The sequence below is a fragment of the Panthera pardus genome, unplaced genomic scaffold, assembly GCF_024362965.1.
Source record: "Panthera pardus isolate Hobbes unplaced genomic scaffold, ASM2436296v1 HiC_scaffold_17, whole genome shotgun sequence".
Lineage (NCBI taxonomy): Eukaryota > Metazoa > Chordata > Mammalia > Carnivora > Felidae > Panthera > Panthera pardus.
Window position 1 is genome coordinate 46,271,255 of NW_026526732.1, and position 20,104 is coordinate 46,291,358.

Sequence of the window (20,104 nt, forward strand, 5' to 3'; positions counted from 1 at the left end):
CTAGTATAGTCCTTGACATTCATCTAGATATTACCCCCTCAGTGCTAGGAACAAATTGTCCTAGACAAGTGCCTGATGACTGCTGAAATTATATGAAGCTAATCAAAAACATAAAGCTTATAATTAAACTGCATGTGAGAGACACATTCTCATATTTTCTTCCTTGATAATTGAGTTTTAGATAAAAAATAATCTTTAGTATTTTGAGGTTTATTTTGCCAACTTATGACTACATACTATCATGGAGATGGTAAATAATTAATTGGAAAGTGTTTAATCAATGTTAGTAAACATTTGTCCCTCCTATAAATCAGTCAATTATGTTTGATTATGCAGATTTCTGACTGCTTCCTGCAAATGCCATGAGATTCCCAGCAAATGGCGATAGGGAACCAACATATCAGAAAATCAATAAAGAAGTATCTTTAATTGATACCTTGTCTTTAGAAATGCATCCCTGGTACACAAGGTGTTGAGCACTGGGGAATTCTGGAAGAAGTGTTCCAGTTTTTGAACTTAGTGAATATTTACGAGTGAAGCCACCCTATAATTTAGAAAAATGAAAAGAAATAAATCATTATCAACTATTTGGCTCTGAAATACCATTCTAATAAAATAGAAACCCATAAAATATCATTCTTCTTCATCCTGCAAACGATGACAAATTAAGAGATTTTGGTAAACTGTTCAGATCATTCAATTGAACAAAGAAGAGCTGTCAGCAGAATCGTTGTTTCCAAATCATAAATAATTTCATAGTCAGGATATTTTCCCTATTATTTTGGATTTTAGTTTTGAACATTTGTCAGTTTATACAACTTTAAGAAATTTAATTTTAGTTCACATTTGTTAATGGCATAAGTTTTGAAAGACCTACTTTTAGAACTGTGGAATTTGAACTATATGAGGATCAAGAATTGCCAAATCCATTTATGGATTGTGTAAACAAGATGATAAGAAGTTAACTAATTTGTTTAGTCTCAGAAATAATTAGTGATAGCTTGGGAGTGGAGCTTAAGTCTTCTCATTCCCAAATTGGTACTCTGGACTTTCTCATCTCAACCTTACCCCACCCTGAATTTACATATGTGTTCTTCTTTTGATCCCTTGGAGAATAGCATACTTCTAGTAGTCTTCAAAAATTAGAAAAAGTGACAAAAAACAAATAATATATAATGCCACAGGGTTGATGTACCTACAAAAAATCCACACAGAAAGAGAGAATGCATATTTGTGATGGAACCAGAGCCTCAGCAAATCCGTCTTCCAGGTCATAACTAATTGTTCCTGCCCCTCAAACACAGTTTTAGCAAACTGGATCATAATAAAAAGTTTAGGCAAAGAATGAAATTGTGACTATAGAATAGGAAGGAAAGTATTCCTGGCAAGGACAAAATTTCATTCTTTCCCATAGTTTTCCTGTATTTTCTTCTACACCTTTTGTATTTCTTTGTTTGTCTCTGTCATATTGAAGATTTATTGCTTATACAAGTTAGGTTCCTACCCTGTATTATCATTCCCAACATTTGTAGACTATTACAGACTTACATGTTAGTTAAATCACTAAGAAGTTGGGAGGACTTTCAGTCCTCAAAGCAGGTATTTTAAGAACATTGATTTCTCATTTGAATGGATTTGATATAAGCTTTCTCATTTGAACGGATTTGATATAAGCTTTCAAAAATTTTTTATTGAAAGTGCAGTAGAAATCTATTTCTTTCAGATTAGGTTTTAGTTATCACCCTTGTTATGCTTTATTTTCAAGTATGGATAGAAAAGAATTATTCTGATTAAATAATTCTTAAGGATTTAAAAAAAAATTTTTAAGTTTATTTATTTATTTTGAGAGAGAGCACAAGGGAACAGGGGAAGGGTAGAGAGAGAGGGGGAGAGAGAGAATGCCGAGCAGGCTCCGTGCTGTCAGTACAGAGCCCTATGCAGGGCTTGAACTCATGAACCATGAGATCATGACCTGAGCCAAAACCAAGAGTTGGACACTTAACTGACTGAGCCACCCAGGCGCCCCTAATTCTTAAGAAATTAATAAAGAACTACTATATAAATGATTAACTATCATGAACTGATATATTAGCACAGTTAATCCCAATCCATTCTACTTAATCAGTCTTAAGAATTCAAGATATATTTCAAATATTTTTGATGCTTGGATTTGTCATTTATGAGCATCAATCATCATTGTACAGTCAAAGAGTGGCATTGTCAATAAATTGGGAAAATAATAGGATGTGAGAAGTAAAGACTTTAATCTTAAAAGGAGGAAAAAGTAATTGGCAAAGAATATGAAACTAACATTTGATAGATAAACATAACAAAAATGCACTTAAATTCTAATTTTAGGAAAGTTTACATTGTTTTCTTATGCCTTTTCTCATGGGTGAAAAATCATGTTTATTCATCCCAAAATGTAATTCGGTGAGATTGGAAAAGAGAGATAGAGAAACAGAGACCAAACAATGGCAATACATGTGTTGTATTAAATCTAAGTTAGGAATATGAGATAGTCTCATTTCCATTGACAAATATAATTAATAATCAAAAATCTTTCCACAAAGGGAAAAAAACAGGCTCAGAAGATTTAATAGGTGAATTTTATCAAGCATTCAGAAAGCAGATATTTCAAACTTAAAAGATTTTTTTTTTTCAGACAGTGGAAAAGAAGAACCTCTTTCCAATTCATTTGAAAACTTTTATGCCAAAACTGGACAAGGACAGAAAAAGAAAGAAAAATCATAGGCCAATACTGGTTATTATCATACTTGAAACAGTACCAAATAAAATACTTGCAAACCAAATCCAACAGTCAATAAGAATGATAATAACCAAGTCAGGCTTAAACACACTACATTGACAGAAGAAAAGGCGGGGTGGGGGGTAGAATACCATATGTAATCATCTCAATTGATCCAAAAAAAGTGTTTGTTAAAAATCCAGCCACCATTGGGGCACCTGGGTGGCTCAGTCGGTTAAGCGTCCGACTTCAGCTCAGGTCATGATCTCACAGTCCGTGAGTTTGAGCCCCGCGTCCGGCTCTGTGCTGACAGCTCAGAGCCTGGAACCTGCTTCGGATTCTGTGTCTCCTCTCTGCCCCTCCCCTGCTCATGCTCTGTCTCCCTCTGTCTCAAAAATAAATAACAACATTTAAAAAAATCCAGCCACCATTCACTTCTCTTTCTCCCTCTCTGTCTATGCTAGAAACAGAAAAAAATTTCCTTAATCATTCAATAATCTATCAAAATATCAAAAAATAAAAAATATGAAAATAATCTAACAAAAACCCACAGCAAATATCATACTTAATAGTAAATAGCAAGTTCATTACTATTTGACCTGTTTTGCAAGAAATATTAAAGACAGTCTTGTGGGTTAAAATGAAAGGACACTAGACAATAACCTGGAGTCATATGAAGAAATTATGATCCCAATAAAGGTAAACACATGGGCAATTATAAAACCTGGTATTATTATAGCAATAGCTGTAACTCCACTCTCTGTTTTCTACATGATTTAAGAGACCACTATTTCTCTTTTAAAAAAAACAATTAGTCTAAAAGCTAGTATTATTGTAACTTTGGTTTGTAACTCCACATTTTCTTTTCTACATGATTTAAAGACTAATGCATTATTTAAAAACAACTATTAGTATATGTATTTTGGACACACAATTTATAAAGATGTAATTCTGTAACATCAATAACTGAAAGAGGTAAGGACCAAACTTGAAAGGAGCAATGTTATGTATATTATTGAAGTTAAGCTGGTATAAATTCAAGTTAGAATGCTATAACTTTAGGATAATAAATGCAATCCCCATGGTAGCCAAAAAGAAATTAGTTGCATAATATACACCAAAGCAAATGAGAAAGGAATTAAAATATTCACTACCTAACAACAGAATACACATTTTTCACAAGTGCACATAGAACATTTTCAAGGTTGCACCATATGTGAGGCCACAAATTGAGTCTCAATGGATTTAAAAAGATAGATATAAAACAAAATATTTTATCTGGCCAAAATGGCATGAGGTTAGAAATCAAAGCAGAAGGAAAACTAGGAAAATTCACAAATTTGTGGAAATTAAACATACTCTTTTTTGAAAGTTTATTTATTTTGAGAGAGTGAGAATCCCAAGCAGTCTCTACTGTCAGCACAGAGCCTGACACGAGGCTCAATCTCACAAACCATAAAATCATGACCGGAACTGAGATCAAGGGTCAGACACTTCACCGACTGAGCCACCCAGGCACTCCAGTAGATCAAAGGAGAAATTATAAGGGAAATTAGAAAATTCTTAGAAATGAATGAAAATGGAAACATACTACATCAAAATTACAGGATGCAGTGAAAGTGGTGCCAAGGAAATTTATAGCTATAAATGCTTACATTAAAAAATCTCAAATCAACAATCTAAGTAAACAACTTCAGGAACTAGGAAAAGAACAAACTAAACCCAAGTTGGGCAGAAGAAAGGAAATAACAAAGATGAGAACAGAGATAAAATGAAATAGAGAATAGAAAAACAATAAAGAAAATCAATGAAACCAAAGGTTAGTTCTTTAAAAAGGTCAAAATTGACAAATTCATAGGTAGACTGACTGAGAAGAAAGAATAGAGAAGACTCAAATGATTAAAATAAAAAAAAGGAAAAACTCCTGAGTCTACCGAGAAAGGATTTTAAGAGAATACATGAACAAATGTACATCAACAAGTTGTTTAACCTAGATGAAATGGATAAATTCCTAGAAACACAAATTCTACCAAGATTGAATCACAAAGAAAGAGAATACAGTATCTGAATCAGTCTATAATCAAGGAAATTGAATTAGTAATCACAAATCTGACAAAGAAAGGCTCTGATCCTATGGTTTCACTAGTGAATTGTACCAAACATATAAAGAAGAATTAACACCATACTTTCTTGAAGTTTTCCCAAAAATTGAGGAGGAAGGAACACTTTTTAACTCATTTTATGAGGCCAACATTATTTTGATACCAAAGTCAGACAAAAACACAAGGGAAAAAAACAAAACAAAACAGGCCAATATACCTTATGAACATTCATGCATAAATCCTCAGCAAAATACTAATAAAGTGAACTCAGCAACATGTTAGAAAGATTATACACCATGACCAAGTGAGATTTATTCCTTGGATGCAAAAATCAATCAGTGTAATAGACCACCTTAACAGAATAAAGAGAGGAAAACACATGATTTCAATTGATGCATTTGACAAAATTTGACACACTTTCCCAATAATAATACTTAACAAACTAGGAATTTACCTCAACATGATAAAAGTCACATCAAAAACCCACAGCAAACATCATATTCAATAGTGAAAGACCAAAAGCATTTCCTTAAGAGCAGGAACAAGGCAAGAATGCCCATTTTCACTGCTTCTTTTCAACATAGTACTGGAAGTCCTAGCCAGAACAGTTAGGTAAGAAAAAGAAACAAAATGCATCCAAATTGGAAAGAAAGAAGTAAAATTATCTGCTTGCAGATGATACGATCTTATATGTAGGAACCCATAGAGATTGCACAAACACAAAAAAAACCCTGTTAGAAATAAGTGAATTTAGCACAGTAACAGGATACAGTCAACATGAAAAACTCAGTTGTATTTTCATAACAATGAACAATATGAAAAGAATTAAGAAAACAATTTTACTTACAATAGTATTAAAAAGAATAAAATACATGGGAATTAACTTAACCAAGGAGGTAGAAGACTCATATAATGAAAATTATGAAATAATGCTCAAAGAAATTAAAGCATAAAGGAAAGACATCCTATGTTCATGACTTGGAAAACTTACTGTTATGATGTCAATAGTACCCAAAACAATCCACAGATTCAATGCAAAATCTTAATGATGGTTTTTGCAGAAATAGAAAAATCCATCCTAAAATTCATATGGACTCTCGGGAACCCCAAATAGTAAAAACAATCTTGAAATAAAAACTAAGTTGGAGAAGTCACAATTCCTGATTTTAAAACTTACTAAAAAGCTACAATAATCAAAAGAGAGTAGTGTTGACACAAAGACAAACATACAGTGGAACAGAACAGAACACTCAGAAGTAAACCCTCACAAAAACTGCCACATGATTTTTGACAAAGGTACCAATAGCGTTCGATGGGGAAAGGGCAGTCTTTTCAACAAATGGTGCTGGAAAAATTGGATATCCACAGGTGAAAGAATGAAGATAAGCCTTTACCAAATACCATGTAACAAATTAATTCAAAATGAATCAGACATTCAAAATATAAGACCTAAACTATGCAATTCTCAGAAGAAATGATAGGGAAAAATCAGCATAACTTTAGATTTGGCAATGATTTCTTAGATATGAGAACAAAAACAAAAACAGACAAATTGGACTTGCTAAAAATTAAAAACTTCTGTGCATCAAAGAACACTGCCAACAGAGTAAAAAGATAATCAATGGAATGGGAGAAGATATTCCCATATCATATATCTGATAAGGGATTAATATCCAGGACATATGGAGAACTTGTAAACTTAACAGCCTGCTTCAAAAATGGACAAAGGATGTGGACAGACATTTCTCTGAAGAAGATATACATTAGTCAACAAGGACATGAAATAATACTCAATATTGCTAATCATTAGGGAAATATTTCAAAGAAGAGAACTGGCCAATAAAAACCCTAAAAAATGCAACCTTATATTTTTGATGCAGTTATTAAAAGCAATTTTCAAATGAAAATCACAGGTGCCGTTTTGCATCCATTGGATTGGCAAGAACTAAAATGTCATTCAATGCCACGTATCAGTGAGAATGTGGAACAAAAGGAATGCTCACACATGGTTGGGCAGATATAAATTGATATAACCATTTTGGAAAACAACTTCATCTTAACTAGTAAAGTTAGGCATGAGCGTATCCTAGAACCTGGAATTCCATTTCTGCACATGTGTGCCTGGAGGATGTTCATGCACTAGTTTTTCAGAAAAAAAAGAGTCCACCCCTGTTGAGATGAGCACTGGGTGTTGTATATAAGCGATAAACCATGGGAATCTATCCCCAAATCCAAGAGCACCCTTTACACGCTGTATGTTAGCCAGTTTGACAATAAATTATATTTAAAAAGAAAAGAAAAGAAAAAAGTCCACCAACAATGGAATAAATAAATGCACTGTGATATTTTCACAGTGGAATATTACACAGCAGTACAAATAAGGGTATTAAAGCTACCTATACATCAACATTGATCAATCACAAAATCTAATGCTGGATGAAACCAGAAGGTCTACAAAAAAATGAATCCATTCTATGTAGGGCACATAATGAACAATACACTGGCAATAATAAATGGGGTAATAAAACAATACATAGAATTATTCATCATTTTGAAGTATATGGTTCAGTGGTATTAAGTATATTCATATTGTTGTGTAGCCATAACCACATTGTTTAGGTATATATTCATAAGTGATCAACTTTAAGGAAAAACACAGTAGTGATTAACACCAAATTTTGGACAGCAGTATCTTTTGGTAGGTGATTGGGATGGGGGCACAGAGAGGACTTCTCTCCATTAAGCTGTGGGGTAGATCTTGAATTTTTATCTTAGGTTATTTTTTTTTTTAATTTTTTTTTTCAACGTTTTTTATTTATTTTTGGGACAGAGAGAGACAGAGCATGAACAGGGGAGGGGCAGAGAGAGAGGGAGACACAGAATCGGAAACAGGCTCCAGGCTCCGAGCCATCAGCCCAGAGCCTGATGCGGGGCTCGAACTCACGGACCGTGAGATCGTGACCTGGCTGAAGTCGGACGCTTAACCGACTGCGCCACCCAGGCGCCCCTTAGGTTATTTTTTAAATGCATGGGTGCACCTGGGTGTCTCAGTTCATTGAGCATCCGACTTTGGCTCTGATCATGATCTCGCAGTTCATGATTTCAAGACTCGCGTTGAACTTGTGCTGACAGCTCAGAGCCTGGAGCCTGCTTCAGATTCTGTGTCTCCCTCTCTCTCTACCCCTCCCCAACTTGCACTCTGTCTCTCTCAATGATAAATAAACATTAAAAAAAATTTTAATAAAAAAATAAAATAAAATGTGTATGTGTGTGTTATGAACAATACATTTCCAAATAAAAAGAATGTTAGAAGGGCGCCTGGGTGGCTCAGTCGGCTGGGCGTCTGACTTCAACTCAGGTCATGATCTCACGGTCCATGAGTTCGAGCCCCGCGTCGGGCTCTGTGCTGACAGCTCAAAGCCTGGAGCCTGCTTTGGATTCTGTGTCTCCCTCTCTCTCTGACCCTCCCCCGTTCATGCTCTGTCTCTCTCTGTCTCAAAAATAAATAACCATCAAAAAAAATTGTTTTAAATGTTAGAGTGCTAAGGAAACACATATTAAGGAACAAAGTATATCTATTATATTTAAATACTTATTTAAAACTCTCATCTTGATAAATAGTAGTTTTGTGTAATAGACGCCAGCAACATTTGGAATCAACAGGAGGCAAAAGTGCCGAAGGAAAAAGTTTAAAAATTAAATTTGTTGGATATGTTAACAATTGTGTGCAAAGTTGGTATAAATCAAATAATAATGTGCCGTCCAAAACATGCAGCACAAAAAGAAAGAAACAATTGATAATCTGGGAAAAAAAGTAAAACACAATCATTTTAATTACATTAATATGTTTGCTATTTTAATTGCACCAAAACTGGTGCCCGTCATAGGCCAGTTACAGAGGTCTGGGAGGTGTGTGTGTGTGTGTGTGGGGGGGGGGGTGTTCCCCTCAACCAATGACTTCAGTACTCTTGGGCAAACTATGAAGTCTTATTTCCAAAAGAAAACAAGAAGAAACCTGCAGAAAAGAAACCATATGATTAGAAGGCAAGAGGGTCTGATTTATGAGGAAAGATTAAAGGATTTAAGTAAGCAGCACAGTTTGGCTAAGTGATGACCAAAAGAGAGCATGATAACAGTCTGTAAATATTTGCAAAGCATATACCAAGGAGGGAGGATTTGTTATTTATCTTGGTACAAAGTTGTTAAATGGCCATGAATGGTCGATGTTAAGGAGAAGGAAATTCAGGCTCAGAGAGACTTCCTGGTTGAAATGTATAAAATCAAAGGGGCTGGCTCCCTAAGAAATAATGGCAACTTCATTACTAGAGCTAGTTAAAACAAAATTTGGTGCGCACTAGAAGATTCACAGGAAAAGAAAGGCTTTCTTTGATCAGGACAAAGCATTGAGAGTAGGTTTTGTTAGTTTTATTCCAGAGGATGAAAGGATTCTGAAACATTCTCTAAGACATTTCTGAAATTTGAGTCACTACATTTATGAATCAAAATGTAAAATAATCCAAATTCATACCACAAGCTGATAATTACTCTTACCATCCTCTTCCTGTCCTTTTGTTTTACTTTTCTTATTTTCATTTTGTTTCCTTGTCTAGTATGAACTATTTAAAGCTCAAAAAGGGGGTGGATAAAGAATAATAAGTAGCCATGTACTAACCAACCAGATTGAGACATTACAAATTTGAAATATTAAAACAGTCTCTGTAGCCTTTCCTAATCTTATTACCTTCCTCCCCACAAGAAATAATGCTCTTCATTTAGTTTATATCATTCCTATTTAAACCTCTAAAAATTTATCTCATATGTAATACTCTTAAGCAACATATACTATTGCTTTAAAACTCGTATAATACGGTATATATCCTTCTACATTCAATACGTTTTCTTCACTCAACTTTAGGTTTTTGAGATGAATCTAATTTAATTCTTGTAGCTATAGTTCATTAATTTCCAAAGCGGTATAGTATTACCTTGTATAAATATATTAACATTTATTCTCTCACTGTATCATAATGGCCATTTGTTTTCCAGTATTCTGAGATTGCAAACAATACCGCAGTGTGCCTGCTTGCGCACCGTGTGAAGGTTTCTCTAGGAATACAGTCGTACGGCATGTGCACTTTCAGCTTTACTAGTGATTGTCCCTTCTCTTGTTCACGAGCGTTCCTTTGCTCCACATGTCTGACGACGCTTATTTTCAGACTTTTGACTATTGTTATTCAAAAAATAGTGACATGACCATTTGTTATGGTTTTAATTTGCATTTCCCCGATGAAACCTTCTCTGATTAAGTTGAGCTCTTTTCACATGTTTCTTGGCAGGAATGGTATCCAAAATATTTGTTGACCCCATGTTATGGTCAGTCAGGAGGGGTGCCATGAATACCAATACTATTTGCAGTTATTATTTTTCATCTTGTATGAATTGCATATTCATATGCCATGTTATATTTCTACTGGGTTGTCTTTTTATCGTGGAGTTGAGTATTTTACATGTTCTAAAATAGTGCTGCCCAACAGAACTTTCTGTGATGCTGAAAATGTTCTGTCTACACTGCAATACTGTATATGATTATTATGGACCTGAAATGTAGCTAGTGTGACAGACAAACAAAATTGTAGGTAATTAATAGCCATATGTGGCTAATAGCTACTATATTGTACAGCATAGCTATATATATTAATCCTGTCACTCATATATGACATGTAAATATCCAGTTTCATTTACATTTGAAGTCACATATACATATATTTGCTTTTGTGTCCTCTTTTCTTCCTAATTAACATTTTTCCATGTCATTAAAAGAGATTTTTAATAAATGGCATAATATTTAGTCCCAAAAAAGTCCTATAAATGATGTCACCATGGGGCACCTGGGTGGCTCAGTCAGTTGAGCATCCGACTTCAGCTCAGGTCATGATCTCACAGTCTGTGAGTTCGAGCCCTGCGTGAAGCTCTCAGAGCCTGGGGCCTGCTTTGGATTCTGTGCCTCCCTCTCTCTCTGCCCCTCCCCTGCTTGTGGTCTGTCTATCTCTGTCTCAAAAATAAATAAAAATATTTTTTAAAAAAATGATGTCACCATTTCTTTATTGGTAGTAATGTAGGTTACACAGTTTTTCATAGTTGTCGATTACAATTTTTGCATAATATTTTGTAAGCATTTTCTGTTATTTCTGTATATGAGATTCATGCAAAAGTGAAACTGAGGGAAAAAAAGCATGAACACTTTGAAGACTTGATACAGATCTTACAATTTTTTTTCCAGGGAGTTTGGTCAGTATTCACCAGAGGGATACGAAACAGCTTATCTCACCAGAACTTCACCAACATCATCATATTAATTTCTAAATATTTGATAATTACAGAATTCAAAATTTTATTTTTTATTTATTTGGCAGTCCATTTTTCATGCATTTATTGCCTTTTTCTTCCTTATGTGTATTTTCTATTCATGTCTTTTACTGTTTATTTTCATCTTCATAGTTTTCTATAAATTGATAGGATTTCTTCACTTAATAGAAATATTATCCCATTGTCATATTTGCTGAAAATATTTTCTCCAGTCTTTCTTTTGACTTCAAATTTTGTATATCATGCTTTTGATACAAAAATAGTTTTCAATTTCTCCACTTTATATTTTTCCTTTGACTTCTTAAATTGTTTTCGTCTTAGAAAATCATTCCCAGCAGCTCTTTCTGCCCACAGGTCCTGTCCCCGTGCTTTAATAAAATCACCTTTTTTTGCACCAAAAAAAGGGAAAATCATTCTTTATCCAGAAATGAAGTAGATAAAAATGTTCCCTTCTAAGTACTGTTTTTATACTTAATAATTTATATGAAATTCATGAGGCATAATTTTTTTCCAAAATGGTCAATTTTTCTAACATCATGCTATGAAGAATTTTATTTATTTATTTGACACTACATCCTCCTCCAAAAAACAATTAAGACAATTCACTGAAAAAAATTTTTTTCCTTCATTGGTTGTAATGTCTCTTTGATCATACATTAAATCCTTATTTATACTAGGGTCTTTTTTTCAGGTATCTAATCTCTGTTATGGATTTATTCTACCTACAGTTGAGCTTATATCATAGTGTCATAATATTTTGATATCTGCCAAACAAGTCCCTTTTCACTATTCTTATTTACATTTCTCTTAACTATTACTTTCTGTATATCCTTCTACATCAAGTGTATAGTCATTTTAATCATTTCCAAAAATCAATTACCCACTCAAATTTTTATTAGAGTATTAAATGTCTAAATGAATTTAGGAAGAATTGGCCCATTTATAATATCTAACATACCTAGCCACTCATGTGGTATGTCTTTTCATTTAAAATTTTCATTTAAATAAAAAGCTTCTGCACAGCAAAGGAAACAACAAAACTAAAAAGCAGGGCGCCTGGGTGGCTCAGTCGGTTGAGCATCTGCCTTCGGCTCAGGTCATGATCTCACTGTTTGTGAGTTCGAGCCCCGTGTCGGGCTCTGTGCTGACAGCTCCAAGCCTGGAGCCTGCTTCGGATTCTGTGTCTCCCTCTCTCTCTCTGCCCCTCCCCCACTCGTGTTCTCTCTCTCTCTCTCTCTCTCTCTCTCTCTCAAAAATAAACATTAAAAAAAAAACTAAAAAGGAGCTTACTGAATGGGAGAAGATATTTGCAAATAACATATCTGATAAAGGATTAGAATCCAAACTTTATAAACAACTGATACGACTCAATACCCAAAAAACAAACAATCCAATGAAAAAATGGACAGAAGACATGAACAGACACCAACAGACACATGAAAAGATTCTGAACATTTCTCAGCTTCAGGGAACTGCAAATCAAAACTACAGTGAGATATCACCTCACACCCGTCAGAATGGCAAAAATCAAAAGCACAAGAAACAACCAGAATTGGTGAGGATGTAGAGAAAAAAAAAAAAAACCCTCTTGCACTGTTGGTAGGAATGCAAACTGGTGCAGCCACTGTGGAAAACAATATGGAGGTTCCTCAAAAAATTAAAAATAGAACTATCTTACAATCCACTACCAATGTTTCCCAGCTAAAATCAGGCGCTTCTCTCCATCTCTGGAGCTATCATCCTCATCCAGATATTCTTTCATCCAGACTTATCCCCAAATCTATAACATGATGCTCCTTGTTTGCCTTCCCATATGTCAGTGGTTGACATTTGGTAACATCAGAGACATTTCTGCTTGTCACAAGAGGAGGGTGTGGAATCTGGTGAGTAGAAGCCAGAGATACCATGATGTTGCTAAACATCTTGCAGTGCACAGGACATCCCTCACAACATAGAATTATATAGCCCAAAACATGAGTAATACCACGTTTGAGAAACCCTAACCTATAATGTTACATCGATTCCATCACTGTTACACTTTTTCCTGACTCCACTCCAAATTCCCACTTATTCTCAGTTCTTTCCTTGAATGTCACTTCCCATGGAAAATGTCCCTAACCACTTAAACTAGGTTGATACCCATGACACCCCTTATAATTGCATATAATTACTTTAAAAGATATGTTTTCCTGCTACACTGTAATAGAGAAATTCTATCCATTCATTATTTTGTTCCTTAGTATCTGTAACTCCATCGATCGATTAATGTCTTGAGCATGAGTTTTGAAAAGTAGAACTTAATTCAGAATTTGAAAAAAGCAAACGCATCTCTCAGCCTCAGTTTTCTTAGCTGTAAGTTAGTCATGCTAACACCAGTTTTCCCTGCCTCACAGTTAGTAGTGTTCAAATGAACTGTAATATATGCAAGTTGACACTGAAAGTCTCACGTCCTGAGCAAACTATGATGGTTGATCACTCAGGTACCAAATAATTTTTTTTTTAATTTCAGCTTTGAGCGGTGCCTGGGTGGCTCAGTCGGTTAAGTGTCCGACTCTTGATCTCAGCTCAGGTCATGATCTCAAGGTTTGTGAGTTCAAGCCCCGCATCAGGCTCTGTGCTAACAGCATGGAGCCTGCTTGGGATTCTGTCTCTCCTTCTCTCTGCCCCTCCCCTGCTGTGCTCTCTCTCTCTCTCAAAATAAGTAAATAAATTAAAAAAAGATGTTTTTAAATAAAAAATAAATAAATAAAATTTCAGCTTTGTTAAACAAAATTCCATTATTTTTTAAGTGTTTAGAGTAGTTCCGAGCCTTTAGAAAGCCCTTGTGCTAATTTCTATAATCATCATAATAATGATGCTTTATTGTTGTTGCAGTCTTTGGAAATATCAGCTATATGACAGCCTAACAAAAATATTTTAGTTTAAATTTGTTAACAAGATCTACACCCGAATTTGTAGTGCACTCTTCTAAGGAGGAAACAGTACACTGGAGAAACATTTTTTCTTTTATTATGTAAAATGAGCCTTGCCATACACATGCCGTAATAGCTGATGGCTCACTAAGTACCACCAACCTCATCAAAGTGGTAGAAAGAACACCTGAGAGAAATTACTTAAATTCCCTATTGACATAAACTTCAGTCAACTGAAGTGTATTTCTAAGTCAATATTTTTGCACTTTCACAACTGTTTATCTAATAAAGAGCTATTATTTCATTGATAAAAAGAGCAATCTAGAGGATTTTATTATGTAATTAGCCATTAACTGTATTAAAAGCACTGGTGGGAAGAAATTGGTCATTTCAAAGGGTTGGGGGCTTTCTATTATTTCTTAAGATAATATGCTTGCATCATTTCACCAAACTAATGGAGTTACAACCTCAGGTCCAGATTTACCACACAACACATTGTCATGTGCCCTTAGTTCTGTGGCACCTCTTTTTAATGATTAGATAACTTGAGGATAATGAAGGCCTTATCGTGTGCCTAATTAGCCATGCAGTCCCTAATGGTAGTCTAACTCATTTAGATAAAGTCAGTTTGCTGATCTGTTCTTTGGTTGGGGGTGGGGAGTGGAAGGGGTGTCTAGGGAGAAAGTGTGTGAGTGTGTGTATGTTAGAGAGATGTACCCTTTCTCCCTAGCTCCCACCTCCACCATCCACCCTGTCTCCACACTGCAGAAGAGGTCAGCAAACTGACTATACAAACACATACACTCACACAAAGTGGTTAAAACAAACCACAGCATAACATTTGGGTTTCTTGATAACTCTTAAAGGTTTTGTCTAAATGGCTATATTCCGAATACCAATTCCTTCCATATCCTCAGCTTTAGACTTTTTGTTTATATTCAACTGGAAATGTCTTAGATCTGTAATGGTCTTTTTTTTTTTTTTTTTTTGCAATCTCTTAAGTATCTGATATTAGGTGAGAATAACTGAAAAATTACCCTTCCTACGTTAATTGGAAATTGTTCAGTAGGTCCATGTAAAGAATAATCAGTAGCCCCAAATCTAACAGCTCTCTCTGAAGTTGTCAATCATTTAATGGGCTCCTAATAAATTAACATTTATTTCTATATTTGCCAATGAGGACAGTTAGCATGTATTATTTAGTTTGTAGTACATATTATAGCAGATAAAATAGAAATGAAAGTAATTCTTACCTCATTCTTCAGCTTGCTTCCAGAAAACCTTAAAAATCATTATATTCTCCATTAGTTAACATATAAATATACAGTTATAGCAATCAAGGAAATGCAGAGGACCCACAATAGTGGTAACTTTGGATCACGATTAGCAAAAGAAACCTGGAGAAATCTGCTTGATTTTCAAAGAGACCCAAGCATTCTTATCAACTTACTTAAAAAATAAATCTATTAAGGAAAAGTAAATGAAACATATTTAAGGAAATCTGATAGGATCTGCAAAGAACATTTGATATTAAATATTCATTTGTATTCTAGCCTGTATTTTCATGTTGCAGTTAGTTGTAGCCAATAAGCTGCCATTATGTTCTTCACCATGTCTGAGTTCATCTTAGTATGACTCAGGTGAATAAAATTATTTTTTTACACATGTCACTTTACTTTTCAAAAAAATTTATTCTTTTGAGAGCTAAGAGGAGTTCTTGGTAAATCATACTATAAGGCAATCTCAGATGTAGATTTAATTACTAAGAGCTCCAGTATATGAAAAATAGTAATTGTATATTATCACTGGTTTTATTGGATATCACCCCAATAATGACCTCCTCCTGATGGTTAATGGCAGGTTAGAGAAATGTGTTATGATCATTTGTGTATTCCCTTTCACAGAGACTCAAACAGGGCAGTAACTTTATCTCACTTAAGAAAGCATGTATTATTAGTGATGAGTTATCATAAACTTTTCATCTTTGTAAGGTACTGATGAAGCACAGAGATTTTTATGTTATTTTATATTATTTTTAGAGGCTTTATAACCAACGTGGGTCTCAAACTCATGACCCCGAGACTAAGAGTCTCATGCTCTACCAACTGAGTCAGCCAGGTGCCCCAAAGACAGAGATTTTTAAAACAGGTTATTTCTTGGGAGGAAAACATACATTTTCTGCCCTTATTTTACTGATTCCAGCCTGAAAACAGACTCAGCCTTGTGAGTAAATACTAATTTAAAAACAATTCTGCTTCCTTGATTTTTCCTTTTCATCTCTCTGGTATACCTTGTTCACTATTAATTTCTCATTAATGATTGAAAATTACATAAATTACCCAATAATCTAGACCATATCATTGCAAATGTCCATACAAAGTTGAAATTAAGGTCTGATGCTTAAAAGAAAACATTTCAATAAGCAAAATGAGAAAGTCTTTTATTCAATTGCTATTATGCATATTTCAGGAAATGCAAAGAATTTGTCTTGAAGAAAGTAGAACTCTACCTTGTCAGGCCCTTTCCAGAATAAACGGAGTGGTAATATGCACTGCTCTCTTTGATGCCAATCCCATAATAATGATACCTAGAGCAAGGACAGGAACCAGCTCTGTGTTAATGAAGGAGTTTTTGGAAGGGGAGAAGGAGATAAAAGTACAGCTGAGGGAAAGAACAGCTAAGAACTGCAACCCTCTGATCACCTTCCTTGCCTAATTTTTTTTCAAGTAGCATCTTAATGTGCTAAATCGCTTTGATGGTCATTAGTCCTACTTATGGTCATATTTCTGGCTCTAGGATTAAAAAAGGAGAACAGCCAATCCCCTTCTAACCTCTAAAATATAGGCTTCAAAAACCAAAAAATTTATAAATGTAGACATTTAAATGTAACCACTTAAATTTGTAAATGTCAGCACTGGCTCCAAGTATATCAAGTGTCATTCTGCTAATTACCGGTTCCATTTGATTTAGTCAATTGAAAAAGAAAATGATAGGTTTCCTTTATAGTATATCTATTGGATGGAGTAAAAAGTATGACATTGTATGGAGGAAGATATTAATGTCGTGCATAGGAATATATATGAAGCATGTGATCTTTCAAACATTATTTTCCTCATGAGGAATGAGAAGCCCAATTCACTGTCATTTTCACTTCAAACTTTTGTGCAACAATGAGGGAAAAAAACTGTACCATGAATCAATGGAAATATGAAACATGGAATGTAACAGCGTCACAAATACTTTATTATAAATGTGTCTATGCATCCTGAGCCACTCACAAGTATAGCATTTCATCAGTTCTCAAGTTGTAGCTCATTCTCTTAAGCTGCAGACTCCTGACTTATTACACACCCAGGCACAAACACTATAATATTACACAAAAGCTAATCAAATAGTGGGAATTCAGTAAGGCTGGCTGAAGCCTAACTTTGCCTTCTCATTCCTTCCCAGCCCAGCACATGCAGCAGCACCATTTACTTGGTTACCTATTGTTTCAATTTGCATTCTTCTAAAATCAAGCAAGGAATGAAATAAAAGTGAATAAAGGGGTTGCCAGGGGACTCCGCTGTAACCGTATTTAGAATTTCATAACTTAGCATCATCATCTGAGTTTAAAGTGGACAAGACAGTGCAGATCTAAGTTTCAAGGCCCCTTTTCTGACCTTAGCAATAAAAAAAAAAAATTAAAAAAAAAAGACTTGGCAGAACAAGTCCACCCCTAAACATTCCCAAGGCCCAGAACAAGAGTACAAATGAAAGCCCACATACCATATACTTAAATATTCAAATCTAAATCAAGCTAAAAAACTACTACATAAAATAACCTTGTCCTCCTAGCTTGACAGTTTTCCTCCATACTGATCTGGTAGGTGGGTTTGAATCTACAATTCTTCCATGTGTGGACATGGCGGTAGGAGAAGAGCCACCCTTAGCCCTTGTCTTCACAGCCCCTGCTCTTTTCTTCACTGTGAGGAGCCTCTTGTGAACACACAGCCTCCATGTCCAAGATCAATCCAACCTTCCAACCACCACCGCCAAAGAGCTACCTTCTGGTGGCTCAAGTCTATGTATACTGGTGGAACATAGCACCCTTCTTAGGATGGATGGGGGGAAAGAGCCCCACATAAGAGGGAGAAGGCAAGTCTGGGCTCTTTGGACAAAGAATTCTGGGGTTCTGGGGACCTGAAATGTGGGCTGGAAGGAGGATGTGGTCTCTCGATGGACACATTTATTCAGGCTCCTGGGGAAGAGGAAAGCTGGAGGAGGGCCAGAATAGAGCCCTCTAAACTGTGAGGCCCAGAGATGGGTTCTCTCCCATTATGTTCTAAGGGCAAAGAAGTCACCTCTGATGACCCTGGGCTATTTGAGATAGAGAGAAAAGAGTTTTTAAATATGAAAACAAAAAATTACACATAGTATACAAATGTTTTCAGAAAGAGCTATTATATTTGAGAAACAGTAATGGGGGGGGTGATCAAGGTGAATGGTGATATTTTATGATTGCTGCACACTGGGAATAAGTTTTCAATACAAGGGCAATAAGTAGCCTGTTAACCTGAAACAGAAGAGGTGGGTTTTTGGGTTTTTTTTTTTTTGAGGTGGTGGGGGGTAAGGGGAGAGACAGAGAGAGGGAGACAGAGGACCTGAAGCAGGCTCCACACTGTCAGCGCAGAGCCTGATGTGGGTCTCAAACTCATGAACTGTGAGATCATGACCTGAGCCGAAGCTGGAAGCCTAGTGGACTGAGCCTCCCAGGTGCCCCAAACAGAGGAGGTTTATAACTGCTCAAGTTTTACAATACAGAAAAGAATCCTATAGTAGAAGAAGAATAAAAAACCCATAAGGTATAATGAAACAGAGGGGGAAATGGAGGAAATCCAAAAGTGATGGAAACCCCAAAATACGGAAATGACTAAGTCTCCAGTGAGAAACTAAAAGAAGGAAGCTTATTTAAGTCGTAAAGACCTTACCAGAAGCATTTATATTAACAGAAATAGATAAGGAAAAGACCTAAAAACCATGAAAACAATGAGCAGATTTAGAGGATATTTGGCAAGTGTATTATAATTAATAATTATTATAAAAAGTTAATGAACCTAAGAGTCTGAAATAAATATTAATATTTTAAATCAAGATATAGAACTAAGATATCAAAGGGAATTTCTTTCTATTAGAAGAAATATAGCAAAAGATGTTTGAGAACAAGCAGATCTATAACAATGTAAATATACTGTAATTTCATTTTCTCTTGCAAAGTTTTCTGTTTATTCTCTAGAGGCTATAGTTTAAATAACTATATTTTATCCACTTGCTGAAGCAATATATGTTAAACATTGCTTCAAAAGTTGATAATTTTCCTTTATTAGAACGTTGATCTTTTGTTTCTCATCTATCATCTTTTTTCAATATGTAGATAATATTATACCATGGTAAAGTGGTTTGTCATGCAGATTCGAGAAGAAATTACATTGCCCGGTGGTAGACAAAAGTCACTGGGCAAGTCAAAGGGATGACCAGGAGTTCAACAAATATTAGAAGACATACTGTGTCCTGACAACTATGCTAGATGTCAATACGATGAAAAAACAGACATGGGAAATCAGGGCAGGAAATTATACCCTTGTTCATGGCTTCCTGAGCCCGACCACTTGCCAGTCATGGAACAGTGACCACACTGACCAATACTGAGGCACATTTTACTTTCATTTTTAAAAATCACCTGATGATCAGGTTCTGTAAAAACTGCACCATCCTTTAGCACTCAAGAATCCTGACTAATATGAATTTGTAATTTTTTCTTACTTATGACTTTTAAGGAAAGGGTATTCTGATTACACAATTCATTTGTTCCTTATTTTCTAAAATGACTGTATTATTTTGCCCTCTTCTTTCCAATAATAGGCAGAAGCATCTTTAAAAATGGAAGTGTATAATATTTCCAACTACATCTAGAGTCAAGAGTTTACATCTTACGG

General features: G+C 35.1%; 1 protein-coding gene across 1 annotated transcript in view; it reads right to left on the reverse strand.

The window, feature by feature from the left end:
* Window positions 1–20,104, reverse strand: part of RFX6 (regulatory factor X6) — a 56,844-nt gene that overhangs the window by 23,818 nt on the left and 12,922 nt on the right. The window contains exons 5-7 of the mRNA XM_019418178.2: window positions 16,639–16,716; window positions 15,383–15,410; window positions 437–544 (exon numbers count right to left, since the gene is read on the reverse strand). Coding sequence (XP_019273723.1) covers window positions 437–544; window positions 15,383–15,410; window positions 16,639–16,716 — 214 coding nt within the window. The remainder of the gene's footprint in view (window positions 1–436; window positions 545–15,382; window positions 15,411–16,638; window positions 16,717–20,104) is intronic.